Source organism: Anabas testudineus, chromosome 8 (assembly GCF_900324465.2).
Source record: "Anabas testudineus chromosome 8, fAnaTes1.2, whole genome shotgun sequence".
Lineage (NCBI taxonomy): Eukaryota > Metazoa > Chordata > Actinopteri > Anabantiformes > Anabantidae > Anabas > Anabas testudineus.
The window spans coordinates 15,273,749-15,290,924 of NC_046617.1; the positions used below are offsets into that span (position 1 = coordinate 15,273,749).

The 17,176-nt window shown below is 42.0% G+C and overlaps 1 protein-coding gene across 2 annotated transcripts in view; it reads left to right on the forward strand.

Annotated features, from left to right (window-relative positions):
• Positions 1 to 7,653: 7,653 nt before the first annotated feature.
• The window catches only part of tnrc6c1 (trinucleotide repeat containing adaptor 6C1), a 31,140-nt gene continuing 21,617 nt past the window's right edge, over positions 7,654 to 17,176 (forward strand). For both annotated transcript variants that reach the window (XM_026340542.1, XM_026340584.1), the window contains exons 1-3: positions 7,654 to 7,716; positions 8,746 to 8,767; positions 15,941 to 16,297. In XM_026340542.1, coding sequence (XP_026196327.1) covers positions 7,654 to 7,716; positions 8,746 to 8,767; positions 15,941 to 16,297 — 442 coding nt within the window. The remainder of the gene's footprint in view (positions 7,717 to 8,745; positions 8,768 to 15,940; positions 16,298 to 17,176) is intronic.

Below are 17,176 nucleotides of genomic sequence, written 5' to 3' on the forward strand. Positions count from 1 at the left end.
GCTCGTTGAGGTGATGTATCGGCCTGGCAGGCGCTTCAGTTGTATTTGTTTCTGCAGTGTTCAGTAAAGGAGATAAGGTTTCCTCTGAGCCATACACGACTGGCTTCACCATGACAGTGTTTGGAAAATCCATCTGACTTTTCAATTCATGCAAATACGCATAAATAATAGTGTAAATGTTGGATGTGTGAAGTTCTGAAATAAATCAACTAATTCAACTTGAAACTAACAACTAACATAAATATTATGTAAATGTGTATTTCAAATGATTTACTTTAAGGTTTTACAGTGTATTTCTGCAGGTTCACTAAGTACATTTTGAAGGCCTTTTAACAAGAATACACTTTAATACCTATTTTATAGCCATACAGAATGAAAGTATAATGAAAACCAGTAGGGGCAATGTGACTTTGAATATGTATTTGTTATATTTCTTTTCAGCACTTCCCAGAAAAACATTAAATCTATAATGTAAATAATAACATGACATAAATGTCTTGCAACAACTGCAGACACATAATAATAAATCATTTAGCATTTATCAGCTTTTCGACCTTTGTTTCAGGACCTGCAGGTTCCCTCTTGCAGAGGAAAGTCTGCCCTCTGTTGGTGTAAATAACAATGAAGCTTCCATGTTGCAACGACTCCAAACAAATGCTACTAAATCTGTCCCCACAGGACGATTCACTTTCCACACGCACTTTGGTGACTTGTATACTCGCATTACTTTCACAGTGAGGATGGAGGAGGCATCAGCTCCCGAGCGCCGGCGCACTGAGGGCAGTGATGGAGGGGCTGCAGTTGTCATGGAAACGCAGGGGTGGTGGTGGGGGTGGAGCAAACGGGGAGGGGAGGGGGGGTGGAGGGGGTGGTGAGAGCAGTTTGTTTTGTTATTGAAGGTCACGTGTGAAGGTGAAGCTCCACCTCCCACCCCCCCCCCCCCCACCCCCGTTACCGATTCTACCGTCTCGAGCTCCGGCTCCGGTCAGTTACTACAAAATGGCTGCAGAGACTCCGCCGCCGCCGAGAAGTCCGTGAACGCTTCACGGTAGGAATTTGTTGCCTTTGGCCGCTTAGTGCGACAGATTTGCACCTTGTCGCTTTGCACTTTCGGAAATATGCGGAATTTCGAAGTTAAAAATGGCAGCTGGGGCTGGGAGAGAAAATATTTTCAGCTCTGCCCCCTTTGACATCAGCGTTGCGTTCGCTGCGAGCGCTTCTTTATCGCATTCGTCGGTGACACCTAATATCTCGTTAGTGCACAGGTCACTGACCCCCCCACGGATTGTGTAGCTTTTCTTTTGTCGGTGGCGTTTTGCTGCCTTGCACTGGTTGGATTAACCAGCTGTGTGGCTGCACACTTTAAACCATTCAAGGGCACCCTGTGTCGAGCAGTTGTCGTACGTGGAGTAGCCTGGCTGGCACAGGTTGGAGGCTTTGCCACTGGTATGTAGGAGATTTGACAGGGGGGGGGTTGTTGCAACTCATTCCCACAACATGCACCGTGCTGCAGGGAGGGCGAACATGCATCACCTGACTGGCTGTAGACGCGTCCACACACGGAGCCTTTCCCAGCTGCGTTTACTCTGAATAGCCTGTGCAGCCTCCTCCATATCACACTCATTGTTTTTGAGTAACTAGTTTTGCAACTAAAAAATAAACAAATGTTGAGATGCTTACTTTTTACTATTTATTGATATCTTTGCTGTGGCATAATGTTGTTGAAAACAGCTTAAAGCTGTGTAATTCTTATTATCAGTCACTGCCGTCTGTCTGTATCCTCTTCACCATAGAGACAGCATCAGTGCCCAGCTCCTGCTGCAGCTTCACATCCTGCAGTGGGAAAGGGGTGGCGGTCTTTTCTACCAGGTCAGGGGCCCCACTCAGCACCCAAGTCCCTGAAAGAGCCAGTGTGTATTCACAGAGAGGCGCCAAAGGGGGGCTTGATAACAAAAACAGGCCGCTAAATACTGTGATTACTATACAGCTTAGGTCCTCACCTCTTTTTCAGTTCAGGACTCTCAATGGGTTTTTTTTTTTTTTGCTTAGCGCTGGACTACAGGGATCAGGGGGCGTTTTGCCAGATTGTGTCATTTAGTTTGGTGGATTGTTTGGTGTCAGTTATCAGATGCTTAGCTGGAGTGCGCGGTGGAAACGATGAGCTTGCATTCTGTGAAAATCAGTTCAATGCTGTCACAGAATCAGGTTTTAGTCATGATGTTGAAAAAAAAATTGAGTGTACTTGACAGCTAATTTCATTCATCCCGTGTTGGTGTGTTGATGTAGATTATCTCTTTAAGGCTTTTAGCAATGCACCTATCATTTTGAGTGTTGAGCTAATTCTCTGTAATGAGGTGTCACACTCTTGACAGCATTTTTAGATAAATGCTACTTTAAAACATTTTCTTAATTGCCCTTTGCAGAAATAAAAATCCACAAGACCCAATCAGTCTTCATGTAGCTGCGAGTTATGTGAGCTCTCTCTTACATGCAGCCCATTACTCCACACAGAGGCTTGACTTTATTTATGATGACAAATGTGGAAATGGTGAGAAAGCTACGTGATTGGAGTTTAATAAGACTTTTGTTATGGATTTTCTTTGATCTGTTGGACCAATAAATTGTCAGCCGGGCTCGTGCAAATGTTCCCATTACTTTTGGAGTCGACAACTAACATGGGGATTGGAGGCCGTGCTCCTGGAGTGTGTCCATACAGAGTTATTTTAGGACTTGCTCAGGATGCCAGGAGTGCGGCATAAGTTTCTCTTTTCCTTGTCGTTAGCCTGGGTCAGAAAGCATTAACATGACCACACTGAGAATAGCTTCAAGTAGTTTAGAGTCTGCAATCCTCTTTGCAGAGCACAAGGACTTTGTCAGTGCTTACCAAGCAGTTTTTAAACCTTCACACACTTTGAGAGATAGTAGTGACTGCTTGGTCTTCTGCCTCATATGTTATGTTTTTCCTTTTCTATTAAGTGTTTGTGCATTATTTTCTAATTTTAAAGCCCATTGGCCTGACGTGCAGCTGAGTAGACAAACAAACAGGGGGCTGCACATTCTACCATAACTGTGGAGGCTGCAGCTTCTGTCGTTGCTAGCAAGCTTTCTCCCAAAGGGCTCACCGTGCTCTTGTTTGGCTTACAGCGATGGCATTCCTGGCTCTGTGCCCAGCGACTGCCGTCTAGCACCCCTTCCCCCACCTCTCACACATACACACAAACCAGCCCCATTAATCGTATCCCCATCATCTTCATTGCTTCAATGTGGGACAGCAAGATATTTATATGTCCACGGCAGTGCAGGAGACGGTGACAGTTCACCTTGCACACATTGACTCTCCACTTGATTTTCTACCAATTTTACTCCAGTTTTTATTAGTCTGTCCTTGGGCTCTCCCCAGTCTGACTGTTTTCTTTTTTTCCATTTGTCTTTCTTTGTCAGCAGAGTGAGTGTCTGGTTTTAAGAGGGACACCGAGCTCTAATCCTGTTGTTCTGACAGGAGAGTGTAATTCCACAACAGAGCTGAGCTCATTGACCTACGTCCTTCATACTGACACGAGCTGTGCTTCCCCACTACAAATCAGTTCTGGTGACGTAGCTCAGCCCACTGCTCCAAGCCATCGTCAGATCAAAATGGCACTTGTGCAAATTCCTTGTGCATGATTCATTTATTTATAGGAATGACTTTGTGTTCTTATTTATGATAAAATTACATGAATGAAATTGATTTTTTTATTGTCCTATGCAAATAGTGCCACTAAACCATCAGAGATCCTGCAGCAAGTGGGCAGGAGGTAGTATTACTGCATCCTCCCCCCTCAGCATCCGTCAAAAGATACACATCTGTCCCAGCAAGGCAGATGTTTAGCTTGATCTCATTGAGAGAGACTCACTCTGTCCTGCTCAGGGACCAAATGTTTCTTAAACAGAAATCATTTTTGATGCTTTGCTCGGCACTCGCTTTCCTCAACCAGGTTGGAGGCCGACAGCAGTTCACGTTAGCTGGAGAGTCTCTTGTATTGTCTGATCCTACGTGACACAAGCTCCACTGATTCCTCTGAAAGGAGCAGCGGCCGCTATATTTAGCATAGCAGCTGCAACACTAGGTTCCAAATCAGACTGTTAGGGGTAAAAATAAGTGTTCGTGGTTTGAATTGGTAGATAGGTGTCTGTTGGTGGGTATGTTTTTTGTTCAGGCAAATTCCAACACCTTATCTTAGGTCTACAATCTGTTCTAGAGACTCTCTGTTTATTGTGCAGTTTCTTTTTGCTGTAAGATTGGCACAGTTCAGTTTTCAGATCCAGCAGACGTCGAAGGCATGTGCTGAACTAGCCAGGAGGTTCGTTCTATTCATACCACAGTGGGGGGGCATGCGTAAGCAGACACGTTCTGCACATGCGCCTTAGAAAATATGAAAACAGCAACTCACAGCAAGGAGAAGAGCTGTTGGGTTCGCTGTGAGATTTGTGCATCACTAATCCAGTGGTCATTTGAGGCAAAGATGGACTTTTGACTAACATCTGTAGCTCTACAGGAGTTTATCTGTTAATTCACAAGTATCCACCATAGTAGCCCGATGGTTTCAGGCCATGCCACGTAACCGCAGTGTCCCCAGCTCTGGTCTGACTGACTGAGGCGCTTGTTTCATGTCTCTCTCTCTCTCCATGTTTCCTCTCTGTCTCTTTAGTGCTGACATTTAAATAAAGGTGCAAATGCCCCAAACATTGGTTTAAAAACTCACCGCTACAGTCATAGTTTTTATGCTTTATATTAAGAATAGCTAATGCATGTGATGTTGTGTACAGTAGGTTTTCCCATGGTAACTCGCGCACCTGTTTAGGGGCAGAAGTAACCACATCTTCTTGGTGGTGGCAGCAGCTGTTGTTGCCACAGTTCAGAAAGCGTTCCTGCAAACTTAGTGAGATCAAGTTGGAAAAACTCATTGGCACAATGCACTGTGTAAACTTTCTAATAACATAAGACTGATCTCTTGTTTATCACGTATTTATTATACGTCTAATGGCATGTTTGTATCTGGCCAGGTTGCACATTTTGTAACTGCAGCATATTCCACATTAGCATGGATGATATGCACTGGTAAAATTAAACGTCAACATTAATCGTGGGAAAGATTATTACTCACACTAATTCATCTGACTTATTTACAAAAACCTAGCAAACCTAACAGTGACATATTTTGGCTTGGAATTTTTAAACCAGTCACAAACCTTTCTAACTTTATTATCTAAGCTTATCCGTCCTATACTGTTCATTAAAGCTAGATAGGAAAGCTTTGAAATTTAGGTGATAGTCATGTCTTTTAATACAATTTTATAGAGATTGGTTTTGCTTCTTGTAAACAAAGCTCAACACACCACAAATAAAACACAGCTTTTTTTTTTTATAAACTCACCGATTCATGTATATGATCAATGCAGAGGTATTCATCTGGTAGCTTACTGATTCCTTGGTCCTTTACTTTCTATTTTTCGACTTTCTAGTGTTGCTGTCAAACAGTTTGATAATCAAATCATCATTACCAAATTCTCCAAAACTCTTACTGTTGTTCAGACTCTGGGGAAAATTTGATGGGCTTTTTTCACTATTTGTTGACATTTTAATTTATGATTAAAGATGAATTGTTAAGTAAATAGTCTACAGATTAATTGATAATGAAAATGTTGTTTCCGAGTTTCATAGTTACCGAAAAAAATATGTGAATGTCTGGAATTTCATGGTTTTCTGCATTCATTTGTCATAAAATAAAACGTGATCTGAGCTTCATCTAAGTCAAGAGTATTAACAAATATAATGTGCCTAAAATAATAAGATAAAACAATTCTGATCTTTCATGTCTTTATTGAGAGAAACCATAAAAAAGCCATTCTGTTGTGTCTTTTGGGTCATTGTCCTGTTCTTCTACAGAGTTTCAGTTGACGTACAGATATTCTCACATTATCCTGAATAATTTTTTGATACACTTGGGAATTCATCTTCCCTTCAATCACTGCAAGCTGTCCAGGTCTGTGAATTTTCATGAGGTTTCCTCCATACTTTACGATCCTTTTATGCCAAATGTGGTGTTGTGTGTTCTTTCCAGATAGTTTAATCTTACTTTTGTCAGTCCACAAAATATTTTGTCAATACTGCTGTGGAGAGTCAATGTGCTCTTTGGCAAACTTCAGGTGTGCAGCAATGTTAATTTTAATAAGTAGCAGCTTCCTTCTTGGTGTCCTGCCATACACACCCTGCTTGTTTTATGTTTTACCTACAGCAGACTAATGAACACAGATGTTAGCCAGTTCCAATGATGCCTTCAAATCCTTGGCTGTCACTGTGGGTTGTTTCTTTACCTCATTAATCAGTGTTTGTTGTGCTCTTGGGGTCATTTTGACTGGCTGCCCACTTCTTGGTAGAGTAGCCACAGTCCCAGAATGTTAGGTGAAGATCACGTTTCATGATAAATTAATGCAGAAAACCATGAAATTCCTCATACTTTATCTTGTGCTCAGCTGAATGTTCTTAGCACTATGGTTGTCATTTTCTGAATTTACGATCAATGTCAGGAAAGGGAAAAAGACCGAGCATCATCTAACTTAAGTTTCTTATTTGAAGCTTCTGATTTGTACTGTATGGTGCTTATCCAGGTTCATCTTTCTTCTCAGTTTTCCAATTCCATTATTGAACCTTCACAACCAAACTGATTAAGGGCGCTGTCTGTCTCCACCTGACTGCTCTCCAATGCCTCAGGGAGCACTTGTTGCCAGGCAGTGGCACACACTGCGGTTGCCTGCAGCAGCATAGGCCTAGCAGGAGAAAAGGCTGATGGTTTATGCATATTTTTAAATTTAAGATTATATGTATATATGCATTATATGTGCATTCTCAGGGTAATTTCCCTTCCCTACAACAGAAACCATTAAAGCTACAAGCTTTTATTTATTTGTGTTTTTCTGTGTCAAGGATCAAGCTCCATGTAGAGTGGATCTAAGCTACAGTAGGTGCTCTTGTATTTGAAACAATGGGGCATTGTCAGATGGTTTGCGGCTTCTGTGTGTCTGTTGTGAACATGTTTCCTCTCAGGACTTGGTACTGAAGGTGTAAAAGGGATTTATTTACTTTATCAACAGTTGAAAAATGTGCATAAAGTCCTTTAGAACCCAGAACATTGTTATGTTTTTTGTCCGACTTACATTAGTTGTGTCGGCATCTGTTGCCCTGGCTGTGGGGGCCCTCATCTACAGGAGACCTGTAAGGCCTAGCTAATGGTTCCCAGAACAAACCCCGAAAACCACCAAACTAACGCACGACACATGCACAGTTCAAAACATCACACATTGTAGGAAAATATGCAGCTTAACAGTGAAATGTGACACAAAGCCACATTGTCCTGTAGGGTGACTGTGTTACTGCCGCATGTGATCTTGTGTGTTACAGCAGCCACTGGCAGCAATCAGTTTGCCTTGGAGAGCAACAGTTTTACAGTGCAGCTAAATGAATGTGAAGAAATGGCTGTTGCCAGTGTTCACCTGCTGAGGCACAGAGCAATTCTCATTAGTTTAAACCCTCAACTTCACCCCACCTCTCTCTCTCTCTCTCTCGCTCACTTCAGCTGTGAGAAGAAGCAAAAAACACAAGAAGAGAACCATTTGATGGAAGATAAGAAAAAGAAAAAGCAAGAAGAAAAGAAAAAGAAAGAAGGCGCTCAGAAAAAGGTAAGCTTGTGGTGTCCCGGGCTTTTGACAAGCACTCACATCTTAACTTTAATTGCATCTGCCTACTGTTTTGTCAGAATCAGCATGACACCGTAAGACCTGGTTCTATTCTGGTTCATTTGTGTCCAACATCGCTTAGCATTGAAAAGAACATCTACTTCCTTTTTTCTCAGACATTCTGTGTTACTTTAAATGTTAGTTGGGTCAGTTTCTCACTGTGTTCGGTTGTTGTCTCTGCAATTATATCATCACATTAATCAGTATGTAAATATACATGCATATTGATGAATGTGCATTTTCTCATATGTAAAACCAGGTTTCAAATGGACTTTTTACAAATACAGCACTATATACTATATACTGTACCACTATACAAGTAAAATCTGTGACCCCTGCTTGAGAAGGAATATGATAACTTGAGTGTATATGTGGATTAACAGTAACCACCACTGACAGCGTTAACTACACTGTTTAGCCTACTCCACCTGTTTTTTCTATTTCTATATTTATTATTATTTTATGTCAACAAATATTGTCTTATCTGTGCCATAGACGTCCACCATTGTCAGTGAGCCATATCACTGTAGTGGTTCACATGTTGCTTCCTCGTGAAAAATGTGGTTGATGTATTTATTTTTTAAGTGGTCCAAATGCTAAGAAGAATCATAAATTGTTACAGCTTCTGAAATTGATTTTCTTATCTTTTAATGTATGAGAGGAACATTTGTGTTATCGGCTTTACTCGGTCTGAAGCTACAGGCTCGATGAAACCCGTTCACTCTGTCGAGCAGTTGAAACGACCATGAAACTTTTAGCATTTCAAGACGAGCAAAACATTTTGATCCAGTTTAACCGACTATCTGCTGCAGCACTGTAGAAAAGCTGATGAGCCAGGCATAGCAGCTTAAATTTTGCACACTTGTGTTAGGCTCACTGTTTTCACTTATACATAGAAAATATGCTTATTCCATAATTTGAAGTTATTCTGAGTTTTCTCCATTTGAAATTATATTATTTCTTTTCTTCCAGGCCACAGAACAGACAACCAAAGGTGAGTTTTTGTATTTAACTTGTTTACCTAGTGTATTTTACACCATATAAAAATTTGATTTCTTCATCAAGAATGTTTTTGTCTCAAAGGTAATAGGCATTTATTATAGTAAAACATCTTACATGTTCAGCTGAAAACATTTGGAGGAGCTAGGTGAGCCATTCTGCCTGAGCCAAAATGGAGACCAGGTGCCCATACAAGACTAATAAGGAGTGTAGGGATAGTGCAGCTGCTGCTCAGGCATACCTTGGAGGGTGGAGGTGAGGAGGAATCTCAGAAGAGAACAATACACAGCAAAATAACCACCAAACAAAAGTGAGGAAGAGAGAGGTGAATTAAGTTGACTGAAAGGTGACTTCTGTTGGAAAGAGTGTGCTGAGCTTGCAGGTTTTGAGCTCCTGCACTGTGGCAGCTGCAGGCCCACTGTTCACGCTGTCTCCCCAAGCAAATGCCCTTAATGACCACAGAGGAGTGGGTAGGCAGTGATGGACAGCCAGTTAGCACAGGAGCAGATCTGCTTGTCGGGATGAGCAGGCAGATGGGAGAGGGACTTAATGTCTCGCAAGGGATAGTCGGGGTGAAATCTGATTAGAACTTTAGGTCAACGTTGGCAGCATGGCCTGACTGCAGTTTAATAGCAACAAGAGAGCGGACGCCTGAAAACTAATGTGCCCAAAGGTGTGTTCAGACAAATGTGTGTGTCGTCTCCAGCTTGTTTTATTTAGACCAGTAAAAAGGAATGTGTTGTCTTCTCTTCTTGTGGTGCATACAATTGTGAACTCTCTCTCATCATGGGTCAGTGCTTTGACCTTCTACTCTCTCCCTGGAGGATGAGTTAATGTCACAGAGGTGCCTCCTCCCACTTCTTATTCCTCTTGTGTGACTCACCCACCCGAATCTCACAGTTTGTTGCACTAAAGCATCTAGTCTGGGTTCACCATGTTAGTATTCTCTTTGTCTCTTATCTACATGGTGTTCTTTTACTGCATCTGCAAATTGACCTATATACCACCCTCTTCTTCGTATCTTCAAACTAGGCTGTGATACGCACAATTATTTTCTTGGCTGTTGCTCCTAACGACAACTTGCCACAACCTCATTTTCTCTGTTACCTTCACAGTCTAGTACATTAAGTATTTGTGGACTTTGTTGTGCCGTTTTCCATAGGACTGTTTTCTGCTATAGTGGATTAATTTCATAGTTAATTAGTAGTAGATGAGAGGGGTAAAGCATCTTTAGACATTTTCATGTGATATATTAGACGTATTTTATCCTAATGACTATAGACTAATGGCTCTGTGACCATAAAAATACATTAGATGCAAGAAACTGACAAAGAAATCCAGTTTTTAACACTAGTGAGTTAGGGAGACAGATTGTCTGTGATACTAATGGAGGGTACATTGGGAACTAATTAGGAGAACAGGGCTAGTATGGAGGCTGAATAAGCAGGCATCCATACACAAGAGATCTCCAGGAAGACCCCGAGTACCATAGTAACACTACACCACCTCCTGCCTGGTCTAGCAGAGAGGCCCACGCTGGGACCAGCAGGAGGAAGGAGCAGAGGGAAGAGGGAGCAGAAGAAGTTGGTAAAGGATAGCGATGGGATGAATTGTTGTGGTTGCTTTTACGCTAAGTATAGGGAGGTGATTGCTTAAACTTGGTGCCGTTTGGTTGGTTTTGAGAGTGCTGGAAAAAGGCATGTGAGAGCAAAAGAAACAGAAGGAGCCATGTGAAACTGTGAGAATGTGCTGTAGTTTCCTGTTTGTCGGCACAACTGAGGGGCCCTTTGTAGGATATTTCTAGTGGTTGATTTTGCCGTCACATACACACAGACACAGTCACCTAATGTTACAGGCAAACACCAGTTTCATTTGTACATTGAGAACTTGACAGCAAAACCTGTGTATTAGTGTACATCCACACCAGCGTTCACGTTTAAATAGAGGAATAAACGATAACAGTATTATAAAGTAGTGTTGTGGCAGTAATTTGGTTACAGATTAATTTGCCATTTCACATTTACTTAATTACGCCCAGGCCTTTGTGTTGGAGAGTAATAAATTGGGGTGCAATCTGGAGGGAATTTATACGAGTGTGCCTCTTGTCATCATCACCGCCTCTTTTACATGTCTTATTCCAGGGAGCGCAGCTTAAATAGATGTAGCCGTGGTGATGATTAACTACATTTTGAAGAGCAGCAGTACTAATGGCTTCATGCTGTCGTTGTTAAGTGTTGGACCATAAAAGTTTGGTCATTCAGTCACTTCAGTCATTTAAATTATCATTAACACAAGTGACTGGTGGACCTGGTTTTGATATAAATATGAATTTAGTTTGTCATGTAAACCATCGACTCTGAATGTGAAAGAGTCCAGGAGGTGTCTCCATCCTCCACTTATCTTCATAGAGCACAAACTATCTGCTCAGGACCAATAAATATATACACATATACTGAACTCTTATGTTATATAATGTGATGCGACCGTGTTGCACCATTCAGATCTCTAGTTGCCATTTGATAAATGATGTGGCCTATATAGCCTTGTATTCTTTACACTAGAGAAAAAGAAGGTTTGTCTGTGTTGAATGTGATGCAGCGAGGGAGGTTTTCTCCCTTAACTACAGTGTCATATTTATTCACTTCCAATTAAGCTCTTTAATCTTCTCTCTTGCTGCTCACATTTTAAGGCTCACAGGAGGAAAGAGATGTAGAACCCCAAAGACAGGTCTCCCATCCCCATTTTTTTTTTCCAGCCCCCTTCTTTAATAGACATCTGATATGGTTCTAGTAGTTTCCTTTTTTCCGTGAATCAGAGTAGTATATTATCATAGAGTGGTTGCAAAAGCAAATGTGATACATTGGAATAAAGTGAAATGGCATGTATCCTGGAACATTTTAATAATTGAATACATGTAGATGAAATGTTTATAGCCATCTTATTACTCAAGAAAAATGTTTTGGAATCTGTGTGGGTAACTAAATCTGCAACTTCCAGATTCCTGCAGATGTTCTTTCTTTCTTTAGCTTCTCTTTGTCACAGGGTTTTATTAGTGAGGTTGTTTCCACTTAGAGCATGTCTGTTGTTTGTTCATTGAGGAGCAGTGTCCCCGTTTAGATGCTCTGTTTGGAAAAGCTTCAGTCAGACCTCAGATAAAGACTCAGCTGTGAAAAACGTATAATCACTCATAAACCGAACTTTTGTATGAATATCTGTGTACACGCCACCAAACAGCAAGGTGACGCTTTTTGAAGAGAGGAAAGCAGAGTCAGCACGGTGCTGTTATTGAACCTCCAGGTAAATGTGATAATACTGGAATCAGCTGTGATCCATCTTCCAAGCACATTTACTTTGGTCCACATTTAAAGCTGCTTTCACTCTATTCATTATATTTTTAATGACCCACTTTATGTGCACTCAGGTGTGTATATTGATGAAATTGCATGTATTAAACATATTTTTTACAAAAGGTCAAAACTAGACTTCATTACTGATCCAACTGACTGGAGTGTTGCTGGAGTAGTACTTCAAATGCCACTAACATGAGCCAGTCTATGAAAGTGTAAGGTTCTCTCCTGAGTGTTGCTATCCTTGATCTTCTGTTTTCAAGGTCGTGTGGCCTGTTTTCTGCTTTCACCCAAGAGAGGGACTAAGGGAGAGCTCTGTCAGTGCTTTCCCTTCCATCTACCGTTATCTTTCTAGACAACCTCCCCCCCAACCTCTAGGTCTTAAACAGTCGGGCATCCATGCTATCATCTTTTCTCTCAGAAAATTAAGACCCCCTTTAAAGTGGAAAATGGGATGTCGTCCTCTGTGTGAAGCACACACAGCCCCAAGGCCACAGTTTGATGTGCATCTTTGATGAACTGGGAATTCTCCTGTGCACCCACACAGCTGAGCACTGTGTTTTTGCAAATAGGCTGTCAGAACGAGTGACTCTGATCTCATGTATTACTCTTACTATTCCACTTTTTTCTGCAAAGCACTGCCTTGTGGGATTCGTGCTTAAAACGCTACACCTCGTCAGTGCCAAGGTGTAGCGTTTTGTTTTGTTTTTGTCTGATTTTCAGGTTAATTGTATTTATCAGAATATTTTTGCTTTTAATTTATCGGCCAGTGCGGTGGTGTTAATTGTGTTGCATGTGCAGGATTTGAGTTGTGCTAAACAAGGGTCTAAAGTGGTGGTGCATACTACAAGCAAATAGTGTTCTAATTGTAAGTGGATTTAGACCCAAGCTGGTTTGAGGCAGTGAGACTCAAGCTCACAGTGGAGTGCACGAGGGGGTGGAGACTGTCTTGCACACACACCACTGCTTCGCTCACCCTCCCTGCTTTAGCTCATTCCCCTCTTCTGCTACGTCGACTCTGTCTTTCGCTATCTCTCTCTCTCACTCCCTCCCACTCCCATCTTGTCTCTTCCCTCTGATTGGTCGACAGAGCAGCCCGCCAGCTTCCCCCCTCTTCCTCCCAGCTTCCAGAAGAATCTACGTCACACATCAGAGAGTCCCAACTCTATAACAATTGCCTCCATAACTATTATTATACATTGTGGCACAACCACAGAGTCTCCACAGAGTCCTCTGTTTTTAAGAGGAGATCACCTCTTAAAATCAGCGGGGGAGAATCGACAGGGAATGATTGCATCCATCTGCCACCTCTAATACAGTAATAACGACAAGAGGATAATAGAAGATCACAGTGAGTGGAGGAGAGAGAGAAGAGCACATCATCTAAGTTGGGGAGGTTGTGAAGAATAAAGAGGAAATGGAGCAGATGTAGAGAAATACAATGAGGAGCGAAACTGGATGCAGTGAGTGGTTTGAGCCAGCAGATGGGTTGCAGCACTGGGGTCAGCAATCGCATAAAAAACCCACATGCACACATACTCAAGCAGTTGGTCGGGATATGCAAGCACATGTCTGTTAGTATTTACAAGCCTGTGTGAATGTATGTTCCACGACACCATCCTGTCTTTTCCCCCCAGTGTGGGCCTCAGCATTACATAACTCTTTGTTTTTGTGTGTCGGGCTGGCTGCATGTGTGCGAGTTATTCATTGCTTCACTGCACACACTTGGGATGGCAGCCAGTGGCGAAGCACTGCTCTTTATAACTCATTTAGGCCACACAAGATTTTCTTTTTCTTTTGGTAGCTGCCTTTACAAGGTTTTTTTTTTTTGTTTTTGCCTTGCCCTTTGTATTTTGCTTCTCACTAGACCTCAAATGCCACTTTGGCTCGGTGCACATCATGTCCGATCAGCTGATGTTTGTGTTTGTGCTTTCACAATGTGTAGGTTTTAAAACACATTTTGTATCCTGTTTGCTTTGTAGTTTACCAGCTTATTCAGTTATCTAATGAAATGTAGAGATGGTCAGCTGTGCTTTCTGTCACATAAGGCGTCACTCAACAGCAGCTCTGTGACCTTAAACTGATCATCCTGTTTGACTTAAGTGTTAACCTCTAACCTGGAACTTCCACATTCGGCAACGGCCTCTCATAGTAAACTCTGTTTGTTTGGTTTTTGGAGTGGTTTGAACATAAAATAAAACATTGGAAAATTATAATGGCCATTTCTCACAGTGTTCTGAGTTTGACTCAAACTAATCAATTAAAAATAATGAACAGATTAATTCATGATAAAAATAGTAATCCGCATCAGATAAAAGCATTTAATGTGAGAACAGTTGGTTGTGGTAATCTTTAAATATTATATTACCCAATTCTCAAGCTCCCCCTTGGTTTTACAACACTGTAAGGTTTCACATTATTCTTTACCTGCAACTTTACTGTTTTGGTTCACTTTTATCATTCTTATAGCAATATTATTGGCTGCAGCATAAAAAAGTTCAATAACCCCATTATGCATTACCTCCTCAGCACCAAACAGACGAAGACTACCTGGTAAACATAGTGGAACATTTAGCAGCTAAAAAGACAGATATTTTCTTTTAGGACTTTTTGAGACTAAAAACTGAGATCTATGAGAGTGAATTTACAGGTGGCCAGAAACTAAACTACAAATGAATGACAATGCTGCTCCGTAACAGTTGGATGTTTATAATTTATAGGTCGGTTTTCACAACCTCTCTCTGCTTTACCCAGGTGGTCAAAATGACAGTTATTGCAGGTGAAAGAAAGAAATTAGAAAGTAGAAAAATGCGTTAACTACTTAGCTTAGCTTAAAATGCAGCAAAAAGATAAGATAGCCAAGTTAAACACAGGGAAATGGATGGTCAGAGCCTCTGTGTGTGTGTGTGTGTGTGTGTGTGTGTGTGTGTGTGTGTGTGTGTGTGTGTGTGTGTGTGTGTGTGTGTGTGTGTGTGTGTGTGTGTGGGATAGGGAGAATCACACTCTGTTGCTAAGGGTAACTAAAGCTAGTGGGACATCAGCACTTGGCTGCAGCAGCTGCAAGAGCAGTTAATGACTAACAGCTTTGGTGGAGTACTGAGAGGTGATCATTTCAGGGGCCATAACCTGCCACACACCATGTATAACTTGCTTGAGCACTCTTTACACTACTGTACTGAAGGAGACGATGGCCTACAATAATGCAGGCAGGTCTTGGTCCATTATCTGGTACTTGACCTCTTCATCACTTCTAATCAGTGACCAGGCACCATGGCAGACTGTGAGAGTTGTATGTCTTGGCCATCTCTAAAGCCTGAAGTTTTATTATAGCACCACCCTAAGATTATTACAGTCCTCTGGTTCTCCAAAGAGCAGCCATGTGATTAGACTGACCACTGCCTAGAATCAAGCTTCAGCCAGCCAGGAGTGCTGGCAAATCGTGTGCATTTATAGACTTCTCCTCACTTGCCTTTCTGAATTTAACAGCATGGTCCTCATCCAGAAGTGACCATAGCTTTGAAAAGAAGCGGTAGAGGAAATGCTCAGCCACAGTTGCTTTCCAAAAACACTTGAGCTGATTTTTTTTCTTGAATGTGTGCACTAGGTTAGTAACATTTCAGTTCAAATATTAAATATAATTGAAATTTAATGGCAAATGCAACCTAACAAACAACCAACGATCAGAGACGAAGCAGTCAATAATTGTTTTGGCACTAACGTGCACTCAACAGCTCTGCTTTGCCTAATGCTCCTGTATCCCCCTAATCCCTGCATTTCTGCTTTCCTGTTACCTGTCCCTCACCACCCTCCAACTTTTACAGTGCCAGATTCTGCCAAGCTCCACCCCACCCCTCCTCTTCCCCCCATCAACCCCAGCGCTGTCCCGTCTGTATCCCCAACCAGTGGCAATGGCAAGCACGCCCCCTCCGGAGGCCAGCCACAGGCAACACCACAGCATCTCCAGACTGTGCTCCAGCAGCGTTACCCACCCAGAGAGATTCCCCCTCGTTTCCGCCAGCAGGAGCACAAGCAGCTGTTGAAGAGGGGCCAGCCTCTACCCTCCGGGACCCTGCCTGTCACCACTACAGGACTTCCCGCCACTACTGAACCTGCAGCAGAAGCAGCTACACCCTCCTCTCCCTCCTGTTCCTCTTCCTCCACAGCCAGCCTGCCTACAGGTCAGCCTAGACACTCTGTTGGCGAGTCACTGCCTCTTGTTTCCATTCAGAAGATATTAAAACAGAATGCAAATAATATCTTAGTGTAGGTGCAGAATTCAGGATGATAACGTAACCAGGATATTCATGGCCGGACAAAGATTAGATATGTCACGTTTACTGTCCAGTAACAGAAAGGTCACATCAGTTGACTGATCTATGTAAGTGCAGAACATCAGGTTAAGTTCAACAGTGTTGACAAAAGGTAAAGGTAGCATTACACTTTATAGATGTACTATGAATGTAAAGTAAGAATAAAATAAAAATAAAACACTGAGGAGCAGATGGCTGCAGGAATTAGACAGTACCGTGTGTTATGCAGTGATTTCAGTTTTTTATCACATCAGTCCAACTCAAGTTTACAGATTTATGCGTAACATGTATAATACTGCTTCCATAGCATTGAAAGACTTTCGGGACAACTCGATTAGTATTCCTGATGAGGCAAAACTCAACAAATCATCAAGTGTCAGATCCCTGATTGTTTAGTGTATATAGCAACACTCTTGAAGGATAGCGGCTATGTCTACTACTGTTGGTTTAGGGTTTTGTGTGGGACTGTGACTGCATTAATGTGGTGTACCTGTAGAGCAATGCAAAGGCACTTGTATCACAGGTGCTGCTGACTGTTGTTTATTTTCATTCTGCCTCCGTCTGGCTGGGAATTAGAAATGGGTATAGAGGAGGAAAGGGGTAGAGGATGGAGAGTAAACACAGCTGGCTGTCCCTGCATGTTTGTGTATTTTCTTTCCTGGGGCTCCTACATGTCACAATGCAGGTCCTCATGCATTTCCAAGTAGTGAAGTTCTATTCATTTGTAACAAACTATCATCTGTTCTT